Below are 27,309 nucleotides of genomic sequence, written 5' to 3' on the forward strand. Positions count from 1 at the left end.
CCCCATTGGTGTGTTGGGGCGCTTTGCCTATGTGTCTGGCACAGAAAAAAATGAAAATAATTACAGGTTCCCGTGTGCCCCAAAGTACTCCACAAGAGAGTATGAATGCTGTCTCTCTGCATGATTTCCTGCTCTGGTTCACCCAAGACCATGACACACCCTACAGCGCCCCAACCCAGAGGCAGAAGTAGATCTGTTACACTCTGGAGCACCCTAATGGTGTGGGAGGAGGGGAGAAGAAGGGTGAAATCCTATGGGAAAGAGTGGTGTATAGTTACAAAGGTCAGAAGGGAAGCTTGCGGCGTTAGCTAAAGAGCAGACAAGGGGACTGACTCCCTATGGAATAAAGGCCTCCTTCGATGCAAAGGTCTCCTTGGAGTGAAAGAGTCTCCTCTGGAGCAAGCGAAGAAAGGCAAGAACTGGGAGAGGAAAGGAGAAGGGCTATAAAAGGTTCCAGTTGGCTGGCACAGGCTGGGAACTAGAAGAGATAGTAATGTCTTGTGTGTGGGGTGGGGTGGGGTGGGGTATAGAAATCTCCCTGATTTGGGAGGCAGGACATCCTAAGACCCTGAGCCGTGGGGGAAGATGCTAGCAGCTCAAAGTCCCGGGACGGATCCTGAAGCTGAGGCTGTAACTGGTACAGGTAATGCAGAGGGGTTTCCTGGCTCTTCTGTTTATTAAAACCCTATCTCCAGCTGTCCCTCGTGGTTCAAGGTGGCTTAAAATCTGAGCGGCGCATTTGTGTGGGGTTGCAGCATCTCCACCAATGCCTGCTGTAGATTTGTCCGTGCGGAACTGTTGTAGGCCCCGACAGGCAAGCCCTTCAGCTAATCTCCTTATTTTGGCCTTTGGTTCACTTCTGGTTTGAATCCGGCTGGCAGATGGTTTGTGGTTCTCCTCCCTCCGCCCCCGCGCATTTTGCTGATGGTTTTAATCTTAAAACCGGGGAGGGGCAATAAGCTCAGAAGCAGAGCAGTGACTCCACAGGCCCCTGCTTTTCTCTGCCTCAGACCTTCTAGAAGACAGCACTAAGCAAAATGGACTTGTGGTCAAATTTGATTAAAAAAAAATATGGCCGTTTCAGATATTCAAGCAAAAGAATCTCAGAACTGCACTGTGTTTTTGATAGTTTAGTTCATTGTTTCCCAACCTTTTTGACGTCGCGGTACCCTTGACCTCACTCTTCATATCTCAGTGTACCCCTGAGGTTCATTTGATTTTTGCATTTTAAAGGTTTTTTTCTGGTTTTGGCTTGTAGGTGGGGGGAGTGGCAAGCAGGGGAGGGGAGGGAAAGCAGCGTTGACAGCTGTGTTGTTTGTTTGCCTAAATTCGGCATGGATTGGGGGGATTTAAAGGGAGAGCTCCCTTTAAATCTACCCCCCCCCCCAATCCACACCGAATTTAGGCAAATAAAACAATGCCGTTTTTCAATGTTGTTTAAACATTTAAACATTTGATGCTGGGGTGTGGGGGAGGGGCAGGCGGTAGCATTGTCATGGTACCCCTGGGATGTGCTCATGGTACCCCAGGGTACCACGGAACCCTGATTGGGAATCACTGGTTTAGTTGAATGTGGCTAATTGGTTGTATATCCCACACTTATGATAACCTGCTTTGAGCAATTGAAAACAGGATGTAAATACGTCGAATAATGGTGGTCAATTGCTTGGGCCCAGCCTCTTCCCGGTTAATCTCGGTTGAGAGTATTCAGTTATGGCCTACATTTGCGTTGGATGCTACTGTCAAACCAGGGATCTTTCGATGACCTTCCAATCAGGAAGCAAGCTCAGAAAAGCATTCCACATACTTCCATCTTGGCAGGGCCTTGATTCCATCTTGGGCCCTGCCTTTCCCCTCCCAGCCTTTTTGATCGGGCGCCTGTCCTTAATTTTGCTTGCTCTTAACTTTGTTGTTTAAATTTTAAGAAACTGCTGCTGTGGAAATTTGTTTTAACGTGGTTGGTTTTAGTTATGTATTTTATGTGCTGTTATTGGAACAGCTGTATTGTGAGCCGCCTCGAGCCCTTTGGGGGTGAGGCGGCCTATAAATATAAATATAATGATAATGATAATGATGATAATGATGATGATGATGATGATGATAATAATAATAATAATAATGACCCAAAGTGCCATCTCTGCAAAGAGGGTGATGAAACCGTGGAGCACATCATCTGCTGTTGTAAGAAAATAGCCCAAACTGACTATCTCAAACGTCACAATAGGCTAGCAGCAATGGTGCACTGGAACCTTTGCAAAAAGTACGGCCTGCCCTGTAGCAAGACCTGGTACGAGCACAAGCCAGAGAAGACCACAGAAAATGAAGAAGCAAAAATACTCTGGGACTTTAGAATACAGTCAGACAGACACCTGGCACACAACACCCCAGACATGACAGTGATAGAGAAAAAACATGTTTGGATCATAGATGTTGCTGTGCCAGTTGACAGCAGGGTAGAGGACAAAGAGCTGGAAAAGATCACAAAATGCAAGGACCTACAAATTGAAGTTGAACGATTGTGGCAAAAAAGAACAACAGTAATCCCACTAGTAGTCGGTGCTCTAGGAGGAATCCCAAGAAATCTTGAAAAACATCTGGAAAGCCTAAACTTGGACAGAACATCCGTCCACCTGCTGCAGAATGCAGCACTTCTAGGAACTGCACATATTCTACGCAAATACCTCTAATATCCTAGGTCCTTGGGAAGGACTCGATATTCAGAGATGAATTCCAGACACTTGTGCTGTGTTGTTATGTGCATAATAATAATAATAATAATAATAATAATAATAATAATAATAATAATAATAATAATAATAATAATAATAATAATAATAATAATAATACACGTTGGGCAACAAAAATGATCAAAGGCTTGGAGCAGCTTCCAGATGTCAAAAAGTGGGGTGGCGGGGAAGTAGAGTTTGGATTTGTGCCCCGCTTTCCTCAACCGTAAGGAGTCTCAAAGGGCCTTACAAACTCCTTCCCTTTCTCTCTCCACAGCAGTCATCTTATGAGGTGGGTGGAGCTGAGAAAGTTCAAAGGAAACTGTGACTGGCCCAAGGTCACCCAGCAGGCTTCACGTAGAGGAGTGGGGAAAACAAACCCAGTTCACCCGATAAGAATCTGCTGCTCGCGCGTAGGAATGGGGAATCAAACTCGGTTCTCCACATCAGAGTCCACCTGCTCTTAACCACAACACCAAGATGACTATGGGTGTGACCTATAAAATTAAGCAGGGAGCCAACATAATTTTCTCTCCTGCCACCTAAATGCCGGTACTTGTGGTTACCCATTGGAGTTCACAGGCTACAGATTCATGACACACCGAAATAAAATACTACTCCACACAGTATATTATTAACATGTGGAAATCGTTGCCACAAAGTGGAATAATGGCCATTGACTTAGATGGCTTAAAAAAAATTATACACATTCAGGAAAGACCTGTCCACCAGTGTTAGCGACAATGACTACATGGAACTTCCATGTTCCGGGCAAGGTACCTCTGACTTCCTGTGCTGGGAGGCATTAATAAGCTCGGCCTTTGGGCCTCTACTGATGGGACTTCAGGGGCATCCGGAAACAAGACTGGAGAGGACACTGCGTAGATCAAGAAAGGCTCTTTTGAAGGTTTTCACTTTTTCACACACAAAATGTCATCCGGGGGGGGGCGGGTTACAGAATGAAGTAGATCTTTCGTAGATTCTCAGGAGAGCCAGCGTGGTGTAGTGGTGAAGAGCAGGTGGATTCTAATCTGGAGAACCGGGCTTGATTCCCCACTCCTCCACCTGAGTGGCGGAGGCTTATCTGATGAACCAGATGTGTTTCCTGTTGGGTGACCTTGGGCTAGTCACAGTTCTTCTGAACTCTCTCAGCCCTGCCTACTTCATAAGGTGTCTGTTGTGGGGAGAGGAAGGGAAAGGAGCTTGAAAGCCACCTTGCGTCTCCTTACAGGAGAGAAAGGTGGGGTATGAATCCAAACTCCTCCTCCTCTTCCCCTCCTCCTCCTTCTTCTTCAGTTTAAACTGGAGGAAGTGTGTTCCTTGTAGAACTGTAGGTAATAAGACTGCCTTGGAAATGCCCTTCCTCTTGAGATTCGCTCGGCACCTCTTTTATGCTAGGTTCTCTGCCTCATTTCTCTTCACTTGGCTGTTATTTAAGAGTTCCCTTTCTTTTGCTGGTTCATTGTCTGGTCTTGCCCTGACCTGGATGGCCAAAGCTAGCATGCAGTGGTTAAGAAGAAGAAGAGTTTGGATTTATATCCCCCCTTTCTCTCCTGCAGGAGACTCAAAGGGGCTTACAATCTCCTTGCCCTTCCCCCCTCACAACAAACACCCTGTGAGGTGGGTGGGGCTGAGAGAGCTCAGCAGAACTGTGACTAGCCCAAGGTCACCCAGCTGGCGTGTGTGGGAGTGCACAGGCTAATCTGAATTCCCCAGAGAAGCCTCCACAGCTCAGGCGGCAGAGCTGGGAATCAAACCCGGTTCCTCCAGATTTAATACACGAGCTCTTAACCTCCTACGCCACTGCTAGGTTGACTCTAGCCTGGAGAATTGGTTTTGATTCCACACTCCTCCACTTGAGCAGAGGACTAAAATCTGGTGAACCAGGGTTGTTATCCCACTGCTCCACATGACGCCTGCTGGGTGATCTTGAGCCAGTAAAAGTTCTCTCAGAACTCTCTCAGTCCCACCTACCTCACAAGGTGTCTGTTGTAGGGAGAGGAAGGGAAAGGAGTTTGTCAGCTGCATTGGGACCCCTTTCAGAAGAAAAGTGGGGTAAAAATCCAAACTTTTCTTCTTCTTTTAGCCCTATGTCAAAGGGAAACCACCAAGGAAGTCCAGGATAGCTATGCAGAGTCAGCCAATGGCAAACCATCTGTTTGTCTCTTGCCGTGAAAACCCTACAAGGTCGTCATAATTTTATAAGTCTATAAAATTATGCCTGGGGTAGAAAGTGTTGACAGAGAACATTTTCTCTCTCACAATACTAGAACCAGGGGGCATTCATTGAAAATGCTGGGGGGAAGAATTAGGACTAATAAAAGGAAACACTTCTTCACGCAACGTGTGATTGGTGTTTGGAATATGCTGCCACAGGAGGTGGGGATGCCCACTAACCTGGACAGCTTTAAAAAGGGCTTGGACAGATTTATGGAGGAAAAGTCGATCTCTGTCTACCAATCTTGATCCTCCTTGAGCTGAGATTGCAAATGCCTTAGCAGACCAGGTGCTCAGGAGCAGCAGCAGCAGAAGGCCCTTGCTTTCACATCCTGCCTGTGAGCTCCCAAAGGCACCTGGTGGGCCACTGCGAGTAGCAGAGTGCTGGACCGGATGGACTCTGGTCTGATCCAGCAGGCTTGTCCTTATGTTCTTAGATAGTTTTATTGACACATTTTCATTAGGATAATTTTTTTAAATTGGCGCATTGGTGGTTTTTTTGTGTGCCGTCTTGAGATTTCGCCTGCAAACCCCCTAAATAAAACCCAGTTTACCTGCAACAGGATCTTGCCCAGGGATACAAAGGGAGTGCTGAGTTCTGCCATGTAGATGCAGCCCACGAAGAAGTCTCCCAGGTCCCCCCGAAGATGCTGCAAAGAAAGAGCACGGATGAGAGTTTAGGGTTGGGAGGGAGGCATCCATGGCTCGTAGCCGACCCAACCCTGCAAGCCACGGTGCCTTCTCTTGATTCACTTATTCTCTTTGCCACTAGGACACGACCAGAGGTGGGATCCAGCAGGTTCTCACCAATTCCCGAGAGTGGGTTACTCATTATTTGTGTGTGTCGAGAGGGGGTTACTAATGGGGTCCGCTTTTCCGTCTCCACGCCCTCGCCTCCCCGAGAGGCATCCTGCCTTTGAACGTGAAGGTTCCATATAGCAATTGCGACTCATAATGTAACTCCCTGAACTTGGTTAATCCCTTCCAGGTACTGCAATTCATGGATTCTCAGCCTTTCGTCCCTTTTATCTCACCAGTCTCTATCCAAGAACCTGTGTGTTTCACCATTGCTGTGTTCAGATTTGTGAGTTGGGGCAGCATTTTCTATAATGTGATGATGATTTAGAAATGACCTGGTGCAAAAAAATTTTGTGGGGTCGTGGTGGGGTGGCTGCCCATAGGGGGGGCATCCAACTCAGGTGTTGCCCAGGGCTCAGGTTTGCATACGTATGCCTCTGCCCCCTTTGCTGAGGGGGGGCTGGCAAGGGAACCTGTTACTGAAATTTTTGGATCCCACCACTGGACACGACCCTTTATCATTTAGGAGCATCCCCCCCGGATTTGCAAAAATCCTTCAATCAAACTATGCCGATGTCCCATGTTTGGAACTCTGGATGGGAAAAGCCGGCCTCAGGTCAACCACGGGAAGGCCCTCTCTGGATCCTGACCCACGGGGTGTTACTCTGTGCCATTCCCCCAATCAGGGAGAACTGTAAACTGTGTAAGGATAGGGGGGTCACCCAGATTTTTCCTGTTTCATTTCTCTACCAGACCAAAAGCAGCCCACTGAGGAATGCGTGTTTGATCAGGGAAATGGGGTGCAGGAGGAAAGAGTCCCCCACCCCAATTGCTATAGCCCTAATCTATATCATCTAGTGCAGTGGTGGCGAACCTTTGGCACTCCAGATGTTATGGACTACAATTCCCATCAGCCCCTCCCCAATTGGCCATGTTGGCAGGGGCTGATGGGAATTGTAGTCCATAACATCTGGAGTGCCAAAGGTTTGCCACCACGGATCTAGTGAATCCAGTGGGATGGGGGTGGTGGTGAATTCCAGGCTTAAATCCTCAGGAGCAGTTCAAGAAGGGGAGAAGTTTGGATTTATACCTCCGTTTCTCTCCAGTAAGGAGATTCAAAGCAGCTTACAAACTCCTTCCCTTGCCCCACCTCACAGGGTGTTTGTTGTGCGGGGCAGGGACGTAGGTATAGATTTTTTATGGAGGGGGGGTTCGGGGGTGGGGCCACCCCCACCCGCCCCTAGGGCATGGCCACGCCTCCCCAAGCCCCACCCCTGGCCTAGCGCTTATAAAAGCAGCTCTCCAAGACCGGGGATGGCAGACTCCCCCGCCCTGCCCTCCCCTGCTCCCCACCAGCTGGGCTCCCAGCCGGCAGCTGGCAGTTCCTTCTGCCCTCCCCTCTGGGCAGAGGCATAGAGGGAAAATGGAGCCCGGTGCAAAATCTGAGTTTTGCGCCCCACCCCCCGGCAGCCGCTGTGATGCTGGAATCCACTGCTAAACAGCATCACTTTCAATGAGGGAGAAAGGGAAAAGGAGTTTGTAAGCCCCTTTGAGTCTCCTTATAAGAGAGAAATGGGGGGGGGGGGTGTATAAATCCAACTCTTTTTCTTCATCTTCTCTCCCCACAACAGACACTTTGTGAGGTAGGTGGGGCTGAGAGAGTTTGCTTAGGGTCGCAGAAAAAAGACCGCAGGAAAAAGGGAGACGGATTTCCCCAAGATCACAGAGTTACATCTTCCGTTGAACAGCCAACTCCCTCACCCCAACCGCGTCCCATTTCTGGCTCAGTCTTCCCACTGTCTCTCCTTATGCGCTCTCACCACTGCGACGGGAGTGAGGATGACGAGGATGAAGATGTGGTGAGTGACCATCAGCCGTTCCCTCTGCAGGAAGCCCTTCAAGCTGGCCAGGGTGTGCTTTTTCAGGTCCTCCCCTTTCTCTTGGCTCTTGTGCCAGTAGCAGAGGTACATGACGTAGAGGTCGTAGGTCATGTAGGAAACCACGATCCAGGTGTACTCCTGGGCCAACCAGTGCCTGTAGGAGGAAAGGGCACACAGGAGTTATTTTCCTATTTGATTTCTGCCAATCCAAGCTGATTTATCAGTGGACTCGGTGTTGGTTATGACAGGTGTCAAGTATGAAGAAGAAGAAGAAGAAGAAGAAGAAGAAGAAGAAGAAGAAGAAGAAGAAGAAGAAGAAGAAGAAGAAGAAGAAGAAGAAGAAGAAGAAGAAGAAGAAGAAGAAGAAGAAGAAGAAGACGAGGGGGAGCAGGAGGAGGAGCAGGAGTTTGGAAGAAGAAGAAGAAGAAGAAGAAGAAGAAGAAGAAGAAGAAGAAGAAGAAGAAGAAGAAGAAGAAGACCAAGACCAAGACCAAGACCAAGACCAAGACCAAGAAGAAGAAGAAGAAGAAGAAGAAGAAGAAGAAGAAGAAGAAGAAGAAGAAGAAGAAGAAGAAGAAGAAGAAGAAGAAGAAGAAGAAGAAGACGAGGACGACGAGGACGACGAGGACGAAGAAGAAGAAGAAGAAGAAGAAGAAGAAGAAGAAGAAGAAGAAGAAGAAGAAGAAGAAGAAGAAGAAGAAGAAGAAGACCAAGACCAAGACCAAGAAGAAGACGAAGAAGAAGAAGACGACCAAGACCAAGAAGAAGACGAAGAAGAAGAAGACGAAGAAGAAGAAGACGACGAAGAAGAAGAAGAAGAAGAAGAAGAAGAAGAAGAAGAAGAAGACGAGGGGGAGGAGGAGCAGGAGCAGGAGGAGTTTGGATTTACACCCCACCTTTCTCTCCTGTAAGGAGGCTCAAGGTGGCTTACAAGCTCCTTTCCCCTCCTCTCCTCACAACAGGCACCTTGTGAAGTAAGTGGGGCTGAGAGAGTTCCGAAGAACTGTGACTAGAACCCCACCCCCTACCTCAACCATCTTTTCTTGCACTGTCCCAGGAAACCAAACTGCTCAGGGTCAATAGCAGACCTCAGAAGGAGAATTTTGGGTGGATTCCGCATGGGCCATAAACAGCAGTGTGAAAACGGTGTGAAAACAGTGTAAAATGGTTTAAAACGGTGGCCCCTTCTTCACATGCAGAATAAGACACTTTCAATCCACTTTCACAATGGTTTGAAAGAGGATTTTGCTATTCCGCACAGTGCATTGAAAGTGGATTGAAAGTGCCTTCTTCTGCATGTGCGGAAGGGGCCATAGTAAAAGGATTTACACTGTTTTCACACCGCTGTTTTTGGCCCATGCAGAATCCGCCTTGCTGATTTTGTTTCTGTGCTGACGGAGGGTCTACAAGCTCGGAAGAAAGGAGGGGGATTGATATTAAACACAGCAATCCTCACTACCCTTTAGCTGAGTGGAGGAGGGAGTTTAAAATGCAGAACCTCTTTCAGTCTATTTGTAACACTCAGCAGCGAGAACTATTAAGAAATAACAGCATTCTTTGCCCACTTTGGCAATGAAGCTTGCACAACTGAGAGGCTGTTTAACTGACTATGACCCTACCGTGTTATACATCACTTATGCCTTGAGGGTGCCTGTATAAATCTCGGGAATATACAAACTGCAATCCCCAAGACACCATCAAGAGGCACAGTGCTGTCCAGGGTATGAAAAAAAGAACAGGTCTCTGCCCTCAAGGAGCTTGCATTAAAATTTCAGTATTTTGGGAAAGTGTGAGTTCAGAGTCAGAATGAATTAACTTTCCCCTTTTCCCCTGATGCCAGAAATCTCCTCCCAGACTCATCCTTTTTCCATCAGGTGACCTGTGTGGTGCTGAGGTTGGGCCAGGTAAGGGAGACCTGGGTTTTAAAATAAATAAAGTGGGGAACCTAATGCCCAGATTATAAAACCAATATCCAGATTATATCAATACCCAGATTATTACACCCAGAGAACCTAATACCCGGATCACTATACCAATATTCTGTTTGTTTCTTTTTTTAACCCGGATCTCCCCAGTCCTAATTTGACGGTCTTATCAGTATACTACACTCCATAAGTCATCAACATTCACGTAGAACATAGGTGTCAAACTCGCGGCCCTCCAGATGTTATGGACTACAGTTCCCATCATCCCCTGCCAGCATCATGCTGGCAGGGGATGATGGGAACTGTAGTCCATAACATCTGGAGGGCCGCGAGTTTGACACCTGTGACGTAGAAGGAAAGCTCTTTGGGGAACCTACTTCCGTTATCTTTTGGCTCCTGGACTCTATTGCAGAAATGGGGATTTAGCCAAAAGAAGAAGAGGAGTTTGGATTTATACCCCACCTTTCTCTGCTGTAAGGAGACTCAAGGTGGCTGACAAGCTCCTTTCCCTTCCTCTCCCCACAACAGACACCTTGTGAAGTAGGTGGGGCTGAGAGAGTTCTGAGAGAACTGTGACTAGCCCAAGATCATCCAGCCGGAATGTAGGAGTGTGGAAACACATCTGGTTCACCGGATAAGCCTCGGCCACTCAGGTGGAGGAATGGGTTATCAAACCCGGTTCTCCAGATTAGAATCCACCTGCTCTTAACCATTACGCTACGCTGCCTCTCTTTGGGCATGTGCAAAATTCAGCTCCCTCTCCACGAGGTACCTATTTATCTGAGGTCTAATGTCTTGTTTTACCAACTGGGCTGCGAGTGGTTGTCTGAATGGGGATTGTTGGAAAGCAGATGGGGCGGGGAGGGGGGGGTGAGCTGACCCAGAGAAAGAGGGAGGAGGAGAACAGCTGAGGAAGAAAAGGGGGCCTGTGTGTGGGTCGCAGAAATAGAGCAAGGCAAGGTTACGGCACATTATGGGTGTTTGGACCAGTAGGGGGTAGGGGTGGATATTGAACAGTGCTTCCATTCATGCCAGAAACTGGGGCGGGGGGGGATATTTTATTAGTGGAGCTGGGCAGACAGGAGATGGAGTGAAATAGGGGGTCTTGGGGGGGGGGAGAGATGGCGAAGAAAGAAGCCCAAAAGCATAGAAGGACTGGAATTACAACTCCTCTCCGGACGACAAAGATCAATTCTGCTGGAGAAATATGGATACCTTGGAGGGTGGACTCTATGACACTATATTCCACAGAGTTCCTTGTCTTTTTTAGGCTCCACCACCGAATCTCCAGGAATTACCCAACCTGGATCTGGCAACCCTGCTCCCCGCCCCACCTGCCCCACCTGGCAGGGGCTGATGGGAATTGTAGTCCACGACCATCTGGGGCGCCAGAGCTGGACACCCCTGCCCTAAGAGAAGGACTTCCTGCAACCAGCTCCGGTTGCTCCCACTCCACAGCCCCTCCTTGCAATACAAATCCTCCAATGGCGTCCTTTCAAGCAACTACCGCAAAAGCTCAATTCTGCTCACCAACCTCCAATCAGCAGCTTTCTGGGCACATGACATCATCTCAGCTCCCACCCCCTGAGAATGATTCCTGCCATCTTCCAAGAAGGATAGGCACAGCACTGACTACCCCCAATCTAAGGGAAAAGGAAGCCATGCTTGTTTCTATGTGGCTGAACTTGGATGAAAGGGCTGCTGGGAGAAATGGAAAGCAAGCCCCCACTGATTCCCCATACACCATGCATGCTTCATTCTCTGAGCATGTGCAAAGTGCCTCACATCTCAACCGTCGATTCCTTTTCAGGGTGTCAGGCCTGGCTTGCTCTCTGGGCAAAATGTCTTTACATGGGTGTAATGGAAGGAGTCGCACAAGAGGCAGTATGCTGCAGTGACTAAAGCGTTCAAAGCTGCTCTCTTCCTTCGGTGACTTCAAGCTAGTCACTTTCTGTCTATTAACACACTTGTGGTCTCCTTTGCATTGAACATTCATTCTAGTTGGGCTCGATTCTTAGTTATGCACACGCTTCCCCTCTTCCGCAGTCACCCCTCCTTCAGAACAGAGAATCCCCGTGGTTTCTGAAAGCTCCGAAAGTGTGGCTTTTCCTCTCCCTTTGCAGGGAAAGCGAAGGAGATCGGCACATGTTTAGCTTAATTTCAAATGGATCTGAAGGGATTTCTTACTTTTTTACACTGCAATATCACTGGAGCAATAGACCCAGCAAAGCTGGCAAGAAATTGACATGGTCTGGCAAACTAACTGTGATGGAATAGTACTTAAAACTAGCAAAGTCACATATGACTGTGAAAAGCATCTTTGCCTTTTGATCTCCTGGAGGGAGGACAGGAAACTATGCAGAGGTGCTAGGATGAAACTTCAAAGGCCTAAGTTACCTCGTGGCCTGAACAGAGTTTTCCTGAGAAGGGGAAAACAAAGGGTTTAGAATTCCATCTTGAGACCTGGTCAGAGAAGCATCTCTGGGCCATGGGTTCCCGGAACGGGGACAAAGAACCAAAAGGGACATAACCACCTAAGCAATCCCTTAACGGCAATCATGTTTTATTTCTTTGATTTCTGTTTTTCAATGGAAATCGTTGAGACTTCAGCTGGTTGGAGTTATTGGAGAAAAGAACCCAGGTTTTAATGAAACAAGCGTGGCTCTCCCAGGCTTGCTTTCATGATATGGTGGCAGCTTTTGTGGTCTCCAATACTCCAGAGTAAACACCTTCGTGGCTTTGCGGCAGGCTTGCTTTCGAGATTCTAGTGTGAGAATTTTTGGGAAGAGAAGGCTGGGTGCAGGTCGAGATGGTAACCAGAGAGTCTGATGCTGATGGCATGAGTGCTTTGGGAGAAGATGTGCCAGGATCCGGCAGGGAGAAGTCAAGGGGCCAGGGCTCAGGTCTTGAACGGGGCACCCAGAGGGCTTTCTCAAGCGGATGGCAGGAGCTCCTAAGAAGCTTTATGCTGCATCTACAGGCTATTTGGAATCTTTTGACAGGACAGCAGAGAAAACAACTTCCAAAATTCGCAGCTGGAGGGGATCAAAGTCTCAAGAGGGGGAACGAAAAGCCCCCAGGTGGGAGACTGTTCCATTCAGATGCAAGCGGAGAGAAGCCTGGAATGAAATCCTCTTCGGAAGCTACCAGCATCCTTTCAGAAAGGGGGGGAGAGAGCAAATCGCCAGATGCTAACACTAGGCCAAAGATGGCAGGGGGAGAAAGGGCAGCTGACACCCTCCCAAAATGGAGGTTGCACAGAAACAATGGGGGGGGGGGGGCAACAAAATTATGCCTCAGCTAGTGACACTTTGTAGGAGCAGAGTTCCTATTCAAACAAAAACCATGAGAAAACCCTACTGCAAACAGCTCTGAGCAGCAAACTTCCTTGATGTTATCTGACTGCATGAGGAATAAACCCTTTGGGGAGCCAGAACCACGAATTTCACAGGCTCTGGCTGGTGCCTGCCCTGGCAAGCTCTGTGGAAGAGACATGAAACAGCTCTATGGGTCCAGGCTCAGAGAGGGTGTGCGACAGCAGCTCAGAAGAACAGGCACAACGAAAGACCTGGGAATAAATACCAGTAGAGTGTTCAGGATTGGGATATTTACTGATGCTCCTAAAGGCCTTTCTCTTCCCACAGTGGAACCATTTCCACTTGGTATAACATGAGATGCCATTAGGGGATTTTTAGGGGAATTTGGGTTCAGGGATCCTATTGACGGAGCCTCGGCCCAAGACTTGGAGATCTACTGCCTTTGGTTAGGCCAGTGATGGCGAACCTTTTCAAGACCATGTGCCCAAATGGCAACCCAAAACCCACATATTTATCGCAAAGTGCCAACATGGCAATTTAACCTGAATACTGAGGTTTTAGTTTAGAAAAAATGGTTGGCTCCGAGGCATATATTACTCGGGAGTAAGCTGGGTGGTAGTCAGTGGCTTTACTTTGAAGCAACCGTGCAACTCTTCCAACAGGTGAATCACAATGCTAGGACTGTTTACTTAGAAGCAAGCCCCATTGCCAGCAACCAAGCTTATTCCCAGGTAAAGGATTGCACTTTAGTTCTTCGTGGTATTTAACAGCGCTTAACAGGGTTACCTACACTGCTTCCCCAAAACTAGGTGTTAAGTTTAATGCTAATAATCGAGCCCAGCGGCCCAGGCCAGCCTAGATGGGGGGCCACTCTGTTTGCGTGTGCCCACAGAGAGGGCTCTGAGTGCCACCTCTGGCACCCGTGCCATAGGTTCCCCACCACTGGGTTAGGCAGTAGAGTGAGGAACTCCAGCCGGCTGCCGTTGAAGCTGCAACCATTGCCTTACCTCAGCACATTCCATTCTTGGATATAGAGACAACCACCCAAATGGTATGCTGGCCTTCTGTGAGTTGAGCCCAGAGGTGGGAGGGGCCAATCTGCCCTGAGATGACAGCACAGGGGACGGGGGAGGTCGGTGTTTCCTTCTTGTGTTGTTTTCTCAATCAATCAAAAATGCTCCCTGTCTGCCACTTTGAAATATGAGAAGGAATAACTCCCCTCACACATATGCACAAGTGATGGTGTGATCCTGCATTGTGTGTTCCTGCATTGCAGAGGGTTGGACTTGATGCCCTTGTGGTCTCTTCCATGATGCTAAACTGGATAAACTGCACACCCATTTCCCAGTTCCGGAACTCCATGACTGTGCATCGTCGGAGCTCTTTTCCTTTCCTTTCAAGCAGTAAAACCTCTATGACGCATCTAACCTGACCAATGACTAGTTGTTAATTGCTTATCACCCAATAGACGACAGGAGCAAAACAAAATTGCAATTGCTAGAGTCCTTTTATCATTCCTGCCAGCAAGCAGATATGTAACTAGGCCATAAAGATACATATCTGGCCAACACAGTGAAATCTAGCACCTCCTGAGACGGCCATACAAAGGGCCTCCAAAAGAATAAGGGCAATTGTGGCGACCTTACCACATTCTTTCTGAATAAGGTAAACGCATGAACCTTCCCCTCATACCCGTCAAGGGGGATGGGTTCTTAGGCTTTGTGGAGAACAACAGATAGGTATAAGAGGGAAGAGATTTTGGAGGAAGAATGCCAAAACACTGGGATGAACAGGTGCAATGTGCTATAAGAACATAAGAACAGGCCAGCTGGATCCGACCAGAGTCCATCTAGTCCAGCTCTCTGCTACTTGCAGTGCCTTTGGGAGCTCACATGCAGGATGTGAAAGCAATGGCCTTCTGTGGCTGTTGCTCCCAAGCACCTGGTCTGCTAAGGCATTTGCAATCTCAGATCAAAGAGGATCAAGATTGGTAGTTATAAATCGACTTCTCCTCCATAAATCTGTCCAAGCCCCTTTTAAAGCTATCCAGGTTAGTGGCCATTACCACCTCCTGTGGCAGCATATTCCAAACACCAATCACACGTTGCGTGAAGAAGTGTTTCCTTTTATTAGTCCTAATTCTTCCCCCCAGCATTTTCAATGGATGCCCCCTGGTTCTAGTATTGTGAGAAAGAGAGAAAAATTTCTCTCTGTCAACATTTTATATCCCATGCATAATTTTATAGACTTCAATCATATCCCCCCTCAGCCGTCTCCTCTCCAAACTAAAGAGTCCCAAACGCGGCAGCCTCTCCTCATAAGGAAGATGCTCCAGTCCCTCAATCATCCTCGTTGCCCTTCTCTGCACTTTTTCTATCTCTTCGATCTCCTTTTTGAGATGTGGTGACCAGAACTGAACACAGTACTCCAAGTGCGGTCGCACCACTGTTTTATATAAGGGCATGACAATCTTGGCAGTTTTATTATCAATTCCTTCCCTAATGATCCCCAGCACAGAGTTTGCCTTTTCCACAGCTGCCATGCATTGAGTTGACATTCCCATGGAACTATCAACTAAGACGCCCAAATCCCTTTCCTGGTCTGTGACTGATATCACTGACCCCTTTTAGCGTGTATGTGAGTATCTCATGTCCCAGGGGTGGGGCTTGGCGGTGGGCACCACAGTACAGGCCGGCCCAGGAGGCCCCCAAGCCCCGCCCTCCCCCAGCCATAACCTCAGCAGATTTGAGCTGTAAGGCCTGTCGTGAAGTTGCCCCGTGAGCCACAGCAGCCTGTTCTCAACCGCAGCATGTCACCGCTTCTCCCAAACTCTTGCCCTAGGAACGGTGCCCAACTCTTCTCTCTGATCAATAAATCCTACATAAAGGGAGCCATTTGGGAAAGGAGGGTGATTATTTAGATCGGATGATATAACCTTTGGCAGTGATCCAAAGCTGAGCCACCTCTCCCGAACCCTATCGGCTCCTGACCTAGAAGGTTACCTTGTTCAAGCCAATCAGTTAACAGAGCCATATTCCCGATCTTGTCACCCTCGCAGCCAGCAACGTGCATCCAGCAGCCCCAGGTGTGCGCACCTGGGACCTTGAGAATCAAGACCCTTGGAATTTAGCAGGGCTCGCTCCTAAGTAAGAGCACAAAGGTCTTCGGGTGGCGCACCTGTGGGTAAAAGTCCTTCCCGCACCCCTGCCTCCGCTTCATAATGCTCGCTTTGTTTCTCTCACCTGTCATGCACCACGTCCTTGCAGCTACTGATGACGATGATGCCCGAGAGCGTTGCCATCGTGGCTTGGAAGGAGGAAACCAGCCTGGGGGGAAAGCAGTAAAAAAGTACCTTTAGGGAGAGAATTAACAACTGCCTTCCTGTTCCTCCTGCAGAAACAAAAAAACCCTTGCACATAGGCACAGCAACACAGCATCGATAATTTGATAGACTCCAAGAAGGTAACTATTTCATTAGTAGGGTACAGTGTGGTCTTGATCCAATGCAACTTTTGGAGATTGGAAGCAGCAGAGAAATGGTTATGGTCCACCAACGCCTTACTGACATCGAGATGCAAACAGATCTTCCCCGGCTACCTGTTCTATATAAACCACTAAAATCATGGATAGGTATTTCAGCTGCACCTTATTTATCTGATATAACGTCAGCAAGAAGCCGATGGGCTTTTTCTAGGGCTCGCTTCGATGCCTTCCCGTCAGCTAATCTGATGGGACGATTCCAAAATATTCCAAGGCACAGGAGAACCTGTGTGTGCGGCTCAGGGGAAGTACACTCAGTGTCACATATCTTACTGCATTGCAAGTTACATGAAGGTGAAAGGGAGCTGTTAATCCAACCATTGTTAGCTCGTCATGTATATCCATTCATAGAAAATTCAGATACAAATTCTGTAAGAATGCTATTAGAAGATCGTGTTTCCGCCATTTCACAGAAGGTAGCTAAATTTTGTATACTGGTACACAACAAGCGTAATTCCTTATTAAGACAAAGAGCTGTACTGTGCGACGAGGACTGTAATAATGCCTGAAGTTAATGTTATTTATCAATAGATTTTATAATGGTTTTTACAATTTATATTATATTTTTGTATAGATGGAGTGCTATGTGTTCACGTGTACTCTGATTTTGAACTGTTGGCTGGCCAAAAGGCCGTAATAAATATCTATCATTAGTAGGGTAGATGGTATTTGCAGTTTCCCCATTGCTCTTCAAGATGGTGGGCTGCATCCATGCATCTTTGGATATTGCATTATTATTGTGCAACAGCCACTGTCGGCCAATGGAGTGTCCTTTACAGACAAAACTGTCCTTCATGAGTTCCGCGGGGCCTGTAAGGCCGAGCTGTTCCACCGGGCTTTTGGGGAGGCCGGCCGCTGATCGCCCCCACCCCCTCTTCATAACATCGGTGAACCCTACCGCCCCTCTCTCAGGGGGGTTTAGTTGTGAGACGCCATTTGTTGTTTTTTGTAACTTAGAACGCTTTATTTTAATGGAGTTTTGTATTTTAATACGTATAGAGTCTATATTTATTTATCTATTCATGGTTAATTTATTAGGTTATTTTGTGTTTACTTGTATTCATGCTGTTCACCGCCCTGAGCCCTCCAGGGAGGGCGGTAGGTAGGGAGGGAGGGAGGGAGGGAGGGAGGGAGGGAGGGAGGGAGGGAGGGAGGGAGGGGGGAGAGAGAGAGAGAAATAATAATAATCATCATCATCATCATCATCGGCCTCTTAGTTGCACTTGATGAGTTGGCCATCAAGCATTTCAATCCCATCACTCTCGGTGATCTTGCCCCTCTTTATTGCCACAGCAGCGCACTTTTCCAGGCCAAACTACATCGAAATGTCTGTGCTGAATATTTGGACTGTGTTTAACATCTGTCAAATTCAGAAGGCAGCCCTGCTGGGATCTGCACAAATATTACGCCGATACATTACAACTTCCTAGGCCTCTGGGTGAGGCTCGAATTGTAATGAAGGCCAACAACCAGTTAAAGATCTGGCAGCTGTGAAATCTACAACAACAACAACAACAACAATAATAATACAGAAGGCAGCTCTGCTGGGATCCGCACGAATACTACGCCGATACATTACAACTTCCTAGGCCTCTGGGTGAGGCTCGAATTGTAATGAAGGCCAACAACCAGCTAAAGATCTGGCAGGTGTGAAATCTACTACTACTACTACTATTACTACTACTACTACTACTACAACAATTTAGAAGGCAGCCCTGCTGGGATCTGCATGAATACTACGCGAATATATTACAACTTCCTAGGCCTCTGGGTGAGGCTCAAATTGTAATGAAGGCCAACAACCAGTTAAAGATCTGGCAGCTGTGAAATCTACAATAATAATAAAACAGTCCAGTTGTGAATGATTGTGCAACAGCGTCAGATGTGCGGATGCAGCCGTGGCAAAGATATTCCCTCCAGACTCTGAACAGCTTGGACGCCTCCATCTGGGTCGCTCTCATTAGTTTTAAAAGACAGAAACGAGGGATGTCCCCTTCGTTTCTTTTTACTTTCTGTCGATGGTTGTTACAAACCTTTTTCTTTGGCTCATTTTCCTCACTGGGGTTGCCAGTTCCTTTGTTTCTTTTACAGACATTATTAATGCATCATTTATACATAAGTACACTGCACACATTTTATGGAGGGGGCGGGCAGAAAACGGTGGCCAAATAAAGACTCAAGGATACAATTTAAACAAGAAATAAATAAAAGGAGAAGGGGAAGTTTAGAGTCGAAACAGGCTTGGAAATTAAAACCGATCACTAGACGAGCACCAAAACAAGGCCAGAGAGGCGCCCAGAGATGCATTTTCGGGGTCTCTGCCCCATGACTCTGGAATTCCCTTTCCAAGTCTGACCCTGTGCATCCTACCCAGAGGATCTTTCCTATTGAGCAAATAAATGTTGATATCCAAGAGGAGGTTTTAGTGATGTGTTTAAGGGTTGTTAATTTTACTGCCTTACTTTTTTCTTTCGGGGAAACAACCGCACGCACGCACACACGCACGCACGGCAGCAGTTTAAACAAGCGAGAGAGAGAGCACGCCCATAGCCTTCCCCACCAACTGTTAAAAGGCAAATCGGCAAGGTCGCCGTGTCTAGGTACACCAGGCAAATACTCTTAAATCAATAAGGCCTGCTTGCCTTCCATTATCCATTCATTCACTTGCCGGAAGAATTGCACCTTGTGTTTGGGGCTCGGCTGGTTCTTCCGTTTGTTTGGCTGCGTATCTCGGGAGATACTGGCAGAGTCGGCCAGCTCTCTGGATCGTGTAAACGGGAAGGAAGGGATTACTCTGGCTGTGCGTCCATCCCAACCCCCCGCCTCTACCCCAGCACTTTGGAAACAGCAACAACAAAACCTGCCAGGGCTCACAGGAGTTAGTGGGGGGCATTTGGGGAGGGCGCAACACGGGCACAAAGGGAACAGGACGTCCAAGGGCTTTGGGTCTTACGAGAGGTTTGCTGCATTGGATTTTAAGAACGCATCCACAAGTAGTGTGGATGTTTCTGCCTTGAAAAGCTTTAGAGAACTAGAGCAGATATGAGGCCTGTTGTTAGACTCTCTCAGGTTGCTGATTTTTTTTCCTTAAGGCCTACGAAACAGCCACAGCTCAGTGAAAGAGCACCTGCTTTGTTGCAAAACAACAACAACAACACATATCCCCGGGTTCGATTCCCGGCGTGTTCCACAGTCTTTTTCAACAGCTGATAAGTTATATTTTAATCATATTTCTGCGCCCCTTTTCTTCATTTACAATAAAGACAGATCCAAAATAAATCGGAAAGCTGATGTGTATTCAAATACAGTGGAACCTCGGTTTTCGTTGGTAATCCGTCCGAAAAGAATCGATGAAAACCGAAACCGATGAAAACCGAGGCAATAGCAGCTGTGATAGGTCAAGGATGTGACTCAGCTTCATCTATTAGGCGATCGAGACAAAAAACAGCCCCTGGAAAACCTGATCTTTGGACCGGTCTGTATCCCTGGCAGGAAGGGGATTTTGCGGCTGAGCTCTGTCCTGTTTCCTGGTGCACAATCCACCTCCCTAAAGATGCAATTTGCCCCATGCCAGGAAGCATGAACCCACACATTTCCTCCAGTGGGGCAGTTGTGGGGAGGTGGAACTGAGATGGGGAAAACTGCATGGGGTCAAATTGGTCTCCACCCCCACCGGCACCCAACCAGGGGTCTGCAACCTGCAGCTCTCCAGATGTTCATGGACTACAATTCCCATCAGCCCCTGGCACTGATGGGAATTGTAGTCCATGAACATCTGGAGAGCCACAGGTTGCGGACCCCTGCACCAATCTCCCACACACCCCCTTCCGGGTTGCTTTTAACCTTTCAAAATGCCACGAGAAAACACAGCTGATCTCCCAAAGCATACGATTGAAGATGTGTTTTTTTGGAGACATTTGTCTGTCTCTGTATCTCCAAAGTCTTCCACAAAACCAGAACAGCAAAGCAAATGTCACTTAAAAACAACAATAAAGTGGCACACAGAGGCAAAATTTGTTTGGCTATTGTGGGTTTTTCAGGCTGTGTGAACCGTGGTCTGTTAGATTTAGCCCCTAACGCAGCGGTGTCCAACTCTGGCGCTCCAGATGTTCATGGACTACGATTCCCATCAGTCCCTGCCAGCATGGCCCTTGCCCTAACGGTTTGCCTGCTCCTATGGCTGGCATCTTCAGGGACATGTCACAATAAGATGTGTTTTTCTCCACGGCACAGAGAAAAACACAGAGAGAAAAACTCTTTAGAAAGCAGCACCAACAAATCACCCGGACCGTGGAACAGGTGACAAGAAATCCTCTCCAAAATACCCAGCCGAAAGGTCAGAGAGACTAGTGGTGGCTGACCTGGAATTTGATTCGGACTCCTTGGGCACCCCAGTGAATCTCCCTGAACTGCATGTAGCCGGTTGAAGGGTCAGGGTATCTGCATGTGCTCCGACTCCTCAAGAGGTTAATCTGTCCCGGAGCTCCGTGGAATCGAAAGCCGGAAAATCTTTTTGTCATTTGCCTTTTCGGGGTGGTCTCCACAGCCGCTTCAAAGCCTGCCGAAGACCACCCGGGGCCCGAGAACCACACTTTTCAGAACGGCTGCCCTCGACATGTTTTCACACTCTTGGGAAACTATCCCAGAGATCTCAGGCAGCTAATCCACCCCGAAAACAGTGAAAGGGACCACAGAGCGTGTCATTGAAATTGAAGCTCAAGAGAGTCCAGAGATGATTTTGCTCTTCTTACAAGGAGGATCCCCGAGAGAGAAACAGAAGCCGGCAATTGTCACGGTGTGCCGTTCTCACAACCTGGGCCCGCTCGCAAGCAACTGGGCCAAAATGAATGAAGCCACAAACAGCCTCTGCTAAACGCAAAGCATCCGTTCAGATGCAACTCCGGATGAATCACCTGTTCTGGCCTGCCCTCCTTTCAACCACCCTGCTGCACGGCATCTCTGCATCAGGTGTGGCCGGCTCAGTCAGTGGCTCACCATGCAGAAACCTACCTTCAGAGGAGGGCACCTGTTGCATCTCTGCAAGAGTCACCGCTCTGAGCTCACCACTTTCTATTGAGGAGGCAGCAGAGGTGTGGGGAGGGGGAGGAAACGGCGCCTGGGGCAACACCAGCTCCAGGCGCGTCCCCCCCCCACTGCCCCCACTTTGCCGTCGGGAGCCTGCCGCGGGCCAAGGGGTGCCCAGCAGCGGTCCAGCCATGTTGCTTCTTCAGCCGGCACCAGCCAAAGGAGCCGCCCCCAGGATCCTGCTGGCAAGCTAAGTGGGGGGGTGATTCCCCCCCACCACGTGACCAGATAGCGTGCGCCCAGAGACATGTAACTCCACTCCGTCTCTGGACGGCAGCTCCTCATCTGTTATGCTGTCACCTTTTTGAGGGAGAGTTCTCAGAGGGAAGTGAATTGTCATCGGTGACGGGTCTGAGAACCCCGTTCAAATGAAGCTCGAATAAGAACTTCCTTGCTAGAGAGGTGTCTGCAAGGATTGGCAGCGGGAGCCATTCCAGGCGCAGATCTGGCGGCCATACGTCCTTCATCCTAGCACAGGGTTCAACAGACCTCGCTGTAAGAACATAAGAACAAGCCAGCTGGATCAGACCAAAGTCCATCTAGTCCAGCTCTCTGCTACTCGCAGTGGCCCACCAGGTGCCTTTGAGAGCTCACAGGCAGGATGTGAAAGCAAGGGCCTTCTGCGGCTGTTGCTCCCGATCACCTGGTCTGTTAAGGCATTTGCAATCTCAGATCAAGGAGGATCAAGATTGGTAGCCATAAATCGACTTCTCCTCCATAAATCTGTCCAAGCCCCTTTTAAAGCTATCCAGGTGAGTGGCCATCACCACCTCCTGTGGCAGCATATTCCAAACACAAATCACACGTTGCGTGAAGAAGTGTTTCCTTTTATTAGTCCTAATTCTTCCCCCCAGCATTTTCAATGGATGCCCCCTGGTTCTAGTATTGTGAGAAAGAGAGAAAAAATTCTCTCTGTCAACATTTTCTACCCCATGCATAATTTTGTAGACTTCATCTGTATACACTGTTCTCTTCCCCTCGTCCTATTTTTATTCGTTTCGTTATCCTCTTAACCATATTATCTAACCATGTTGTGTTTCTTTATCCTACTTTCCCCCCACAAAGCTCAGAGCGACTGCCTTTCTTCATTTTATCCTCACAGCAACCTGGTGAGGGCCACACTGGGAAATGCGATAAACCACCCCGGAGCAATTCAAAATGTTAAGAAGAGTTTGGGTTTATACCCCGCTTGTCTCCGTTGCAAGGCGTCTCAAGGCGGCCAACAAACTCCTTCCCTTCCTCTCCCCACAACAGACACCTTGTGAGGTAGATGGGACCGAGAGTCTTAACAGAAACTGCGACTAGCCCAAGATTACCCAGCAGGCTTCATGTGTAAGAACAGGGAAACTAATCCAGTTCACCAGACAAGAGTCCACCGTTCATGCGGAGGCGTGAGGAATCGAACCCGGTTCTCCAGATTAGAGTGTGCTGCTCTTAACCGCTGCACCACACCGGCTCTCAAAAGGACGTGTGTTTTCCTGCAGGTACTCACAGCATTGGGAAGTTTCCCTATTGGCCTAGCACAGTGGTGGCAAACCTATGGCACGGGTGCCAGAGGTGGCACTCAGAGCCCTCTCTGTGGCCACGCGCAAACAGAGCCCCCCCCCCCCCCCCCATCTAGGCTGGCCTGGGCTGCTGGGCTCGATTATTAGCCTTAAACCTAAGACCTAATTTTGGGGAAGCAGTGTAGGTAATCCTGTTAAACGCTACTAAACCCCACTGATTTTCATGCGAAGAACTGAAGCACGATCCTTTACCTGGGAGTAAGCTCAGTTGCTGGCAATGGGGCTTGCTTCTGAGTAAACCCTCCTAGGGCCGTGATTCACCCGTTGGAAGAGTTGCACAGTTGCTTCAAAGCAAAGCCACTGACTACCACCAAACTTACTCCCAAGTAATGCACACCTCGGAGCCAACCGTTTTTTCTAAACTAAAACCTCAGTATTCAGGTTAAATGGCCGTGTTGGCACTTTGTGATAAATAAGTGGGTTTTGGGTTGCAGTTTGGGCACTCGGTCTCGAAAAGGTTCGCCATCACTGGCCTAGCATTTTTCATGCCACCCTACCTCCAGTTTGAGAGCAACAACCCTATCAGAGTCCTCCCTATTTAATTTCATTTTCACAATAATCCCACAGCCTGGCAATTTTCTCCGGCGACAACTCCCACACACCTGCGCTGCTTCAAGTCCGACCATCCTGTCCCTTTGGGGACACCGTCTCCTGTGAACAGCTGAGCATACAGTCAGCTGAGATGGTGCGATGTAGTGGTTAGAGTGTCAGACTAGTATGCAGGAGCCCTGGATTCGAATCACAGGTCACGGCAGGTTGCTAGATGCCCTTGGGCCAGACACGCAACTCTTGGCCTAACCTACATCACAGGGTTGTATTTGAGGATAAAAAATGGAGGAGAATGATGTAAACTGCAATAGGTGGGGTACAAATGAATTAAATAAAACCATTATTTTGTTCAATGTATTGTCGAAGGCTTTCACGGCCGGAATCATTAGGTTGTACTGGTGAGCCATTCCACCGTGATTTAGCAGCATTCTCTCCTGACGTTTCGCCTGCATCTGTGGCTGGCATCTTCAGATCCATCAGATCCTCTGAAGATGCCAGCCACAGATGCAGGCGAAACATCAGGAGAGAATGCTGCTAGAACACGGCCATACAGCCCGGAAACCACACAGCACCCCAATTATTTTGTTGTACAAGTCCGGAAGTCCTGGATTCAGAGCTGACTTCAGCCATGAACTTATTAAAATACTCCTGGGAAAGTCAAGCCCTCATCTGGATGGGCCAGGCTAACTTGATCCAGGCAGGTCTCAGAACCTAAAGGGGGGGGAGGGGAGACCCTGGTTAGTACATAGATGGGAGACCACCAAGGAGGCAACAGCAAACCGTTTCTGAATGTGTATTGTTGAAGCCTTTCATGGCTGCACTCAACTGGTTGTTGTGGGCTTTCCGGGCTGTGTGGCCGTGGTCTGGTAGGTTTTGTTCCTAACATTTCTCCTGCATCTGTGGCTGACATCTTCAGAGGTGCATAACACTTCTCTCTGTGATACACCTCTGAAGATGCCGGCCACAGATGCAGGCGAAATGTTAGGAACACGATCTACCGGACCACAGCCCGGAAAACCCACAACAACTGTCTCTGGATGTCTTTTGCCCTGAAAACCCATAAATCAACTGTGACTCGATGGCCCCTTCCACCACCACCAGGCAAGCCCGGAGTATTTCAGCCCCACAGCCCCTTTCCGCCCCACTCTCTGCAGGATCAGCCCACCTTGCAAGGTTGGTGTCCGGAATGAAGGCGCACCACGAGGCAGGCTCCCAAACCCTACAGAAAGGATCACCTGTAGTAGGGCTCTGAACGCCGCCGACTTCCAGCGAGGCAAGCGCTCCAGCCCGTTCCGCGGGCGACTTTTCATCCCCGCAAAAACAAACAGGCGGCGCGCGCACCGGACCCCATTCATTCGCCGTCCCACGAAGCGGCCCGGGCCAGGGCGCCCAAGAGCCCCAGTCCCCGACCCCGACGAGAGCCCCTCCCTCTTAATCCGGATCAGAGCCTTCCCTCCACACGGAAAGGCCCATCGGTCGCCCCTCTCCAGGGCGCGCCGAGGACTCCGCCTGCCGAGGAACTCTGCGTGACCCGCAGACCTGCGCGCCCTCCCTCCCTCCCCGCGACGGAGCCAGCCGGTACCTGCCGCTGAAGACGATCCGGTCCTTGCGGCTCCATCCCGGCGCGAGGCCGCCCAGAGTCCGCAGGCTGGCGGCGAAGAGGGCCGGGAAGAGCAGGGCCCCGAGGGCCAGCGTCGGCCACATGCCCCCCCCCCGCCCCGCGCCCCCCAGCCCCGCCGCCGCCGCACGCCGGCCTGCACCGAGCAGGATGCAGCCAGGCAGGGAGGGAGCGGGGAAGGAAGGAAGGAAGGGGCGGGCGGGGAAGCCGGAGCCAGAGCCCAGCGAAGGCGGGACGGCGGGGGCTCCCGAACCGCCCCCTGGGCGAGGCGAGGCCGCGGGGCGTGCCGAGGCGCTTGCTGCCGCCCCAGCGCCGCGCGGAGACGCCCAGCAGGGGGCTCGGGAGGGGGCTCGGCCTGGCTCGACCACCCCAGGGGGCTCCCGGCTCTGCAAAGGGCAGCGTGCATGGCTCGGGGCGGCAGGCTCCCCCTTCCAGGCCGTCCGGGCCGGGCTCCGAACTCGGTGCCCAGGAGTCCCAGGAAGCCCGTTCCGGATGAGCAGGTTTGCTGGGCTGGCAGCCGGCCGGTGCATGCCGCCTGGGCATCTGCGGCTCCCTTCCAAACTTGCGCCCACCTCTGGAGGAGATGCCACGACAGCCCACGGATCTGCACTGGTTGCTGCAGAAGGGTCTGAGCTGCGGAAGGGTCTCCGGGGTGCCACAGAAGAGTCTGAGCTGCAGAAGGGTCTCCTAGGCACTGCAGATGGGTTTCCCGGGTGCTGCAGAAGGGTCTGAGTTGCGGAAGGGTCTCCTGGGTGCTACAGAAGGGTCTGAGTTGCGGAAGGGTCTCCTAGGCACTGCAGAAGGGTCTGAGCTGCAGAAGGTTCTCCTGGGTGCTGCAGAAGGGTCTGAGCTGCAGAAAGGTCTCTGGGGTGCTGCAGAAGGATCTGAGCTGCAGAAGGATCTGAGTTGCAGAAGGGTCTCCTGGGTGCTGCAGAAGGGTCTGAGCTGCAGAAAGGTCTCTGGGGTGCTGCAGAAGGGTCTCCTGGGTGCTGCAGAAGGGTCTGAGCTGCAGAAAGGTCTCTGGGGTGCTGCAGAAGGATCTGAGTTGCAGAAGGGTCTCCTGGGTGCTGCAGAAGGGTCTCAGCTGCAGAAAGGTCTCTGGGGTGCTGCAGAAGGGTCTGAGTTGCAGAAGGGTTTCCTGGGTGCATCAGAAGGATCTGAGCTGCAGAAGGATCTGAGTTGCAGAAGGGTCTCCTGGGTGCTGCAGAAGGGTCTGAGCTGCAGAAAGGTCTCTGGGGTGCTGCAGAAGGATCTGAGTTGCAGAAGGGTCTCCTGGGTGCTGCAGAAGGGTCTGAGCTGCAGAAAGGTCTCTGGGGTGCTTCAGAAGAGTCTGAGCTGCAGAAGGGTCTCCTGGGTGCTGCAGAAGGGGCTGAGCTGCAGAAAGGTCTCTGGGGTGCTGCAGAAGGGGCTGAGTTGCAGAAGGGTCTCCTAGGTACTGCAGAAGGGGCTGAGCTGCAGAAAGGTCTCTGGGGTGCTGCAGAAGGGTCTGAGTTGTGGAAGGGTTTCCTGGGTGCTTCAGAAGGGTCTGTGCTTCAGAAGAGTCTGAGCTGCAGAAGGATCTCCTGGGTGCTACAGAAGGGTCTGAGCTGCAGAAAGGTCTCTGGGGTGCTGCAGAAGGGTCTGAGCTGCAGAAGGGTCTGAGCTGCAGAAAGGTCTCTGTGGTGCTGCAGAAGGGTCTGAGCTGCAGAAGGGTCTGAGCTGCAGAAAGGTCTCTGGGGTGCTGCAGAAGGGTCTGAGCTGCAGATGGGTTTCCTGGGTGCTGCAGAAGGGTCTGAGCTGCAGAAGGGTCTCCTGGGTGCTGCAGAAGGGGCTGAGCTGAGCTGAGCTGAGCAGGTCTAGCAAAGGTGCTGGGGGTTGACTCAGCTCGCCCCCGACTTCAGCCCAGCAGAACTGAAGCGGTTGGGACATTCCTGCCCATGACTGCCCGGGCACCACTGATACAATCAAAGGTTGCCTGTCCAAAGAGGACATTGGCCAGCTGGGTCTTCTTTTCTACACTTGGGTGGCCTGGTGACAACAGTGATGTTGAGGTGCTACTGGATTGAATCTCGCTCTTCTGCCTGGGCTCAGGGTCCCCAACCCTTTTGAG

The 27,309-nt window shown here is 49.8% G+C and overlaps 1 protein-coding gene across 1 annotated transcript in view; it reads right to left on the minus strand.

The window, feature by feature from the left end:
- The window catches only part of TLCD3A (TLC domain containing 3A), a 28,145-nt gene extending 2,688 nt beyond the window's left edge, over positions 1–25,457 (minus strand). The window contains exons 1-4 of the mRNA XM_048518473.1: positions 25,185–25,457; positions 16,106–16,189; positions 7,562–7,775; positions 5,498–5,593 (exon numbers count right to left, since the gene is read on the minus strand). Of these exons, the coding sequence (XP_048374430.1) occupies positions 5,498–5,593; positions 7,562–7,775; positions 16,106–16,189; positions 25,185–25,306 (516 nt within the window). The 5' untranslated portion in view covers positions 25,307–25,457. The remainder of the gene's footprint in view (positions 1–5,497; positions 5,594–7,561; positions 7,776–16,105; positions 16,190–25,184) is intronic.
- Positions 25,458–27,309: the final 1,852 nt, after the last annotated feature.

Source organism: Sphaerodactylus townsendi, linkage group LG16 (assembly GCF_021028975.2).
Source record: "Sphaerodactylus townsendi isolate TG3544 linkage group LG16, MPM_Stown_v2.3, whole genome shotgun sequence".
Classification (NCBI taxonomy): domain Eukaryota; kingdom Metazoa; phylum Chordata; class Lepidosauria; order Squamata; family Sphaerodactylidae; genus Sphaerodactylus; species Sphaerodactylus townsendi.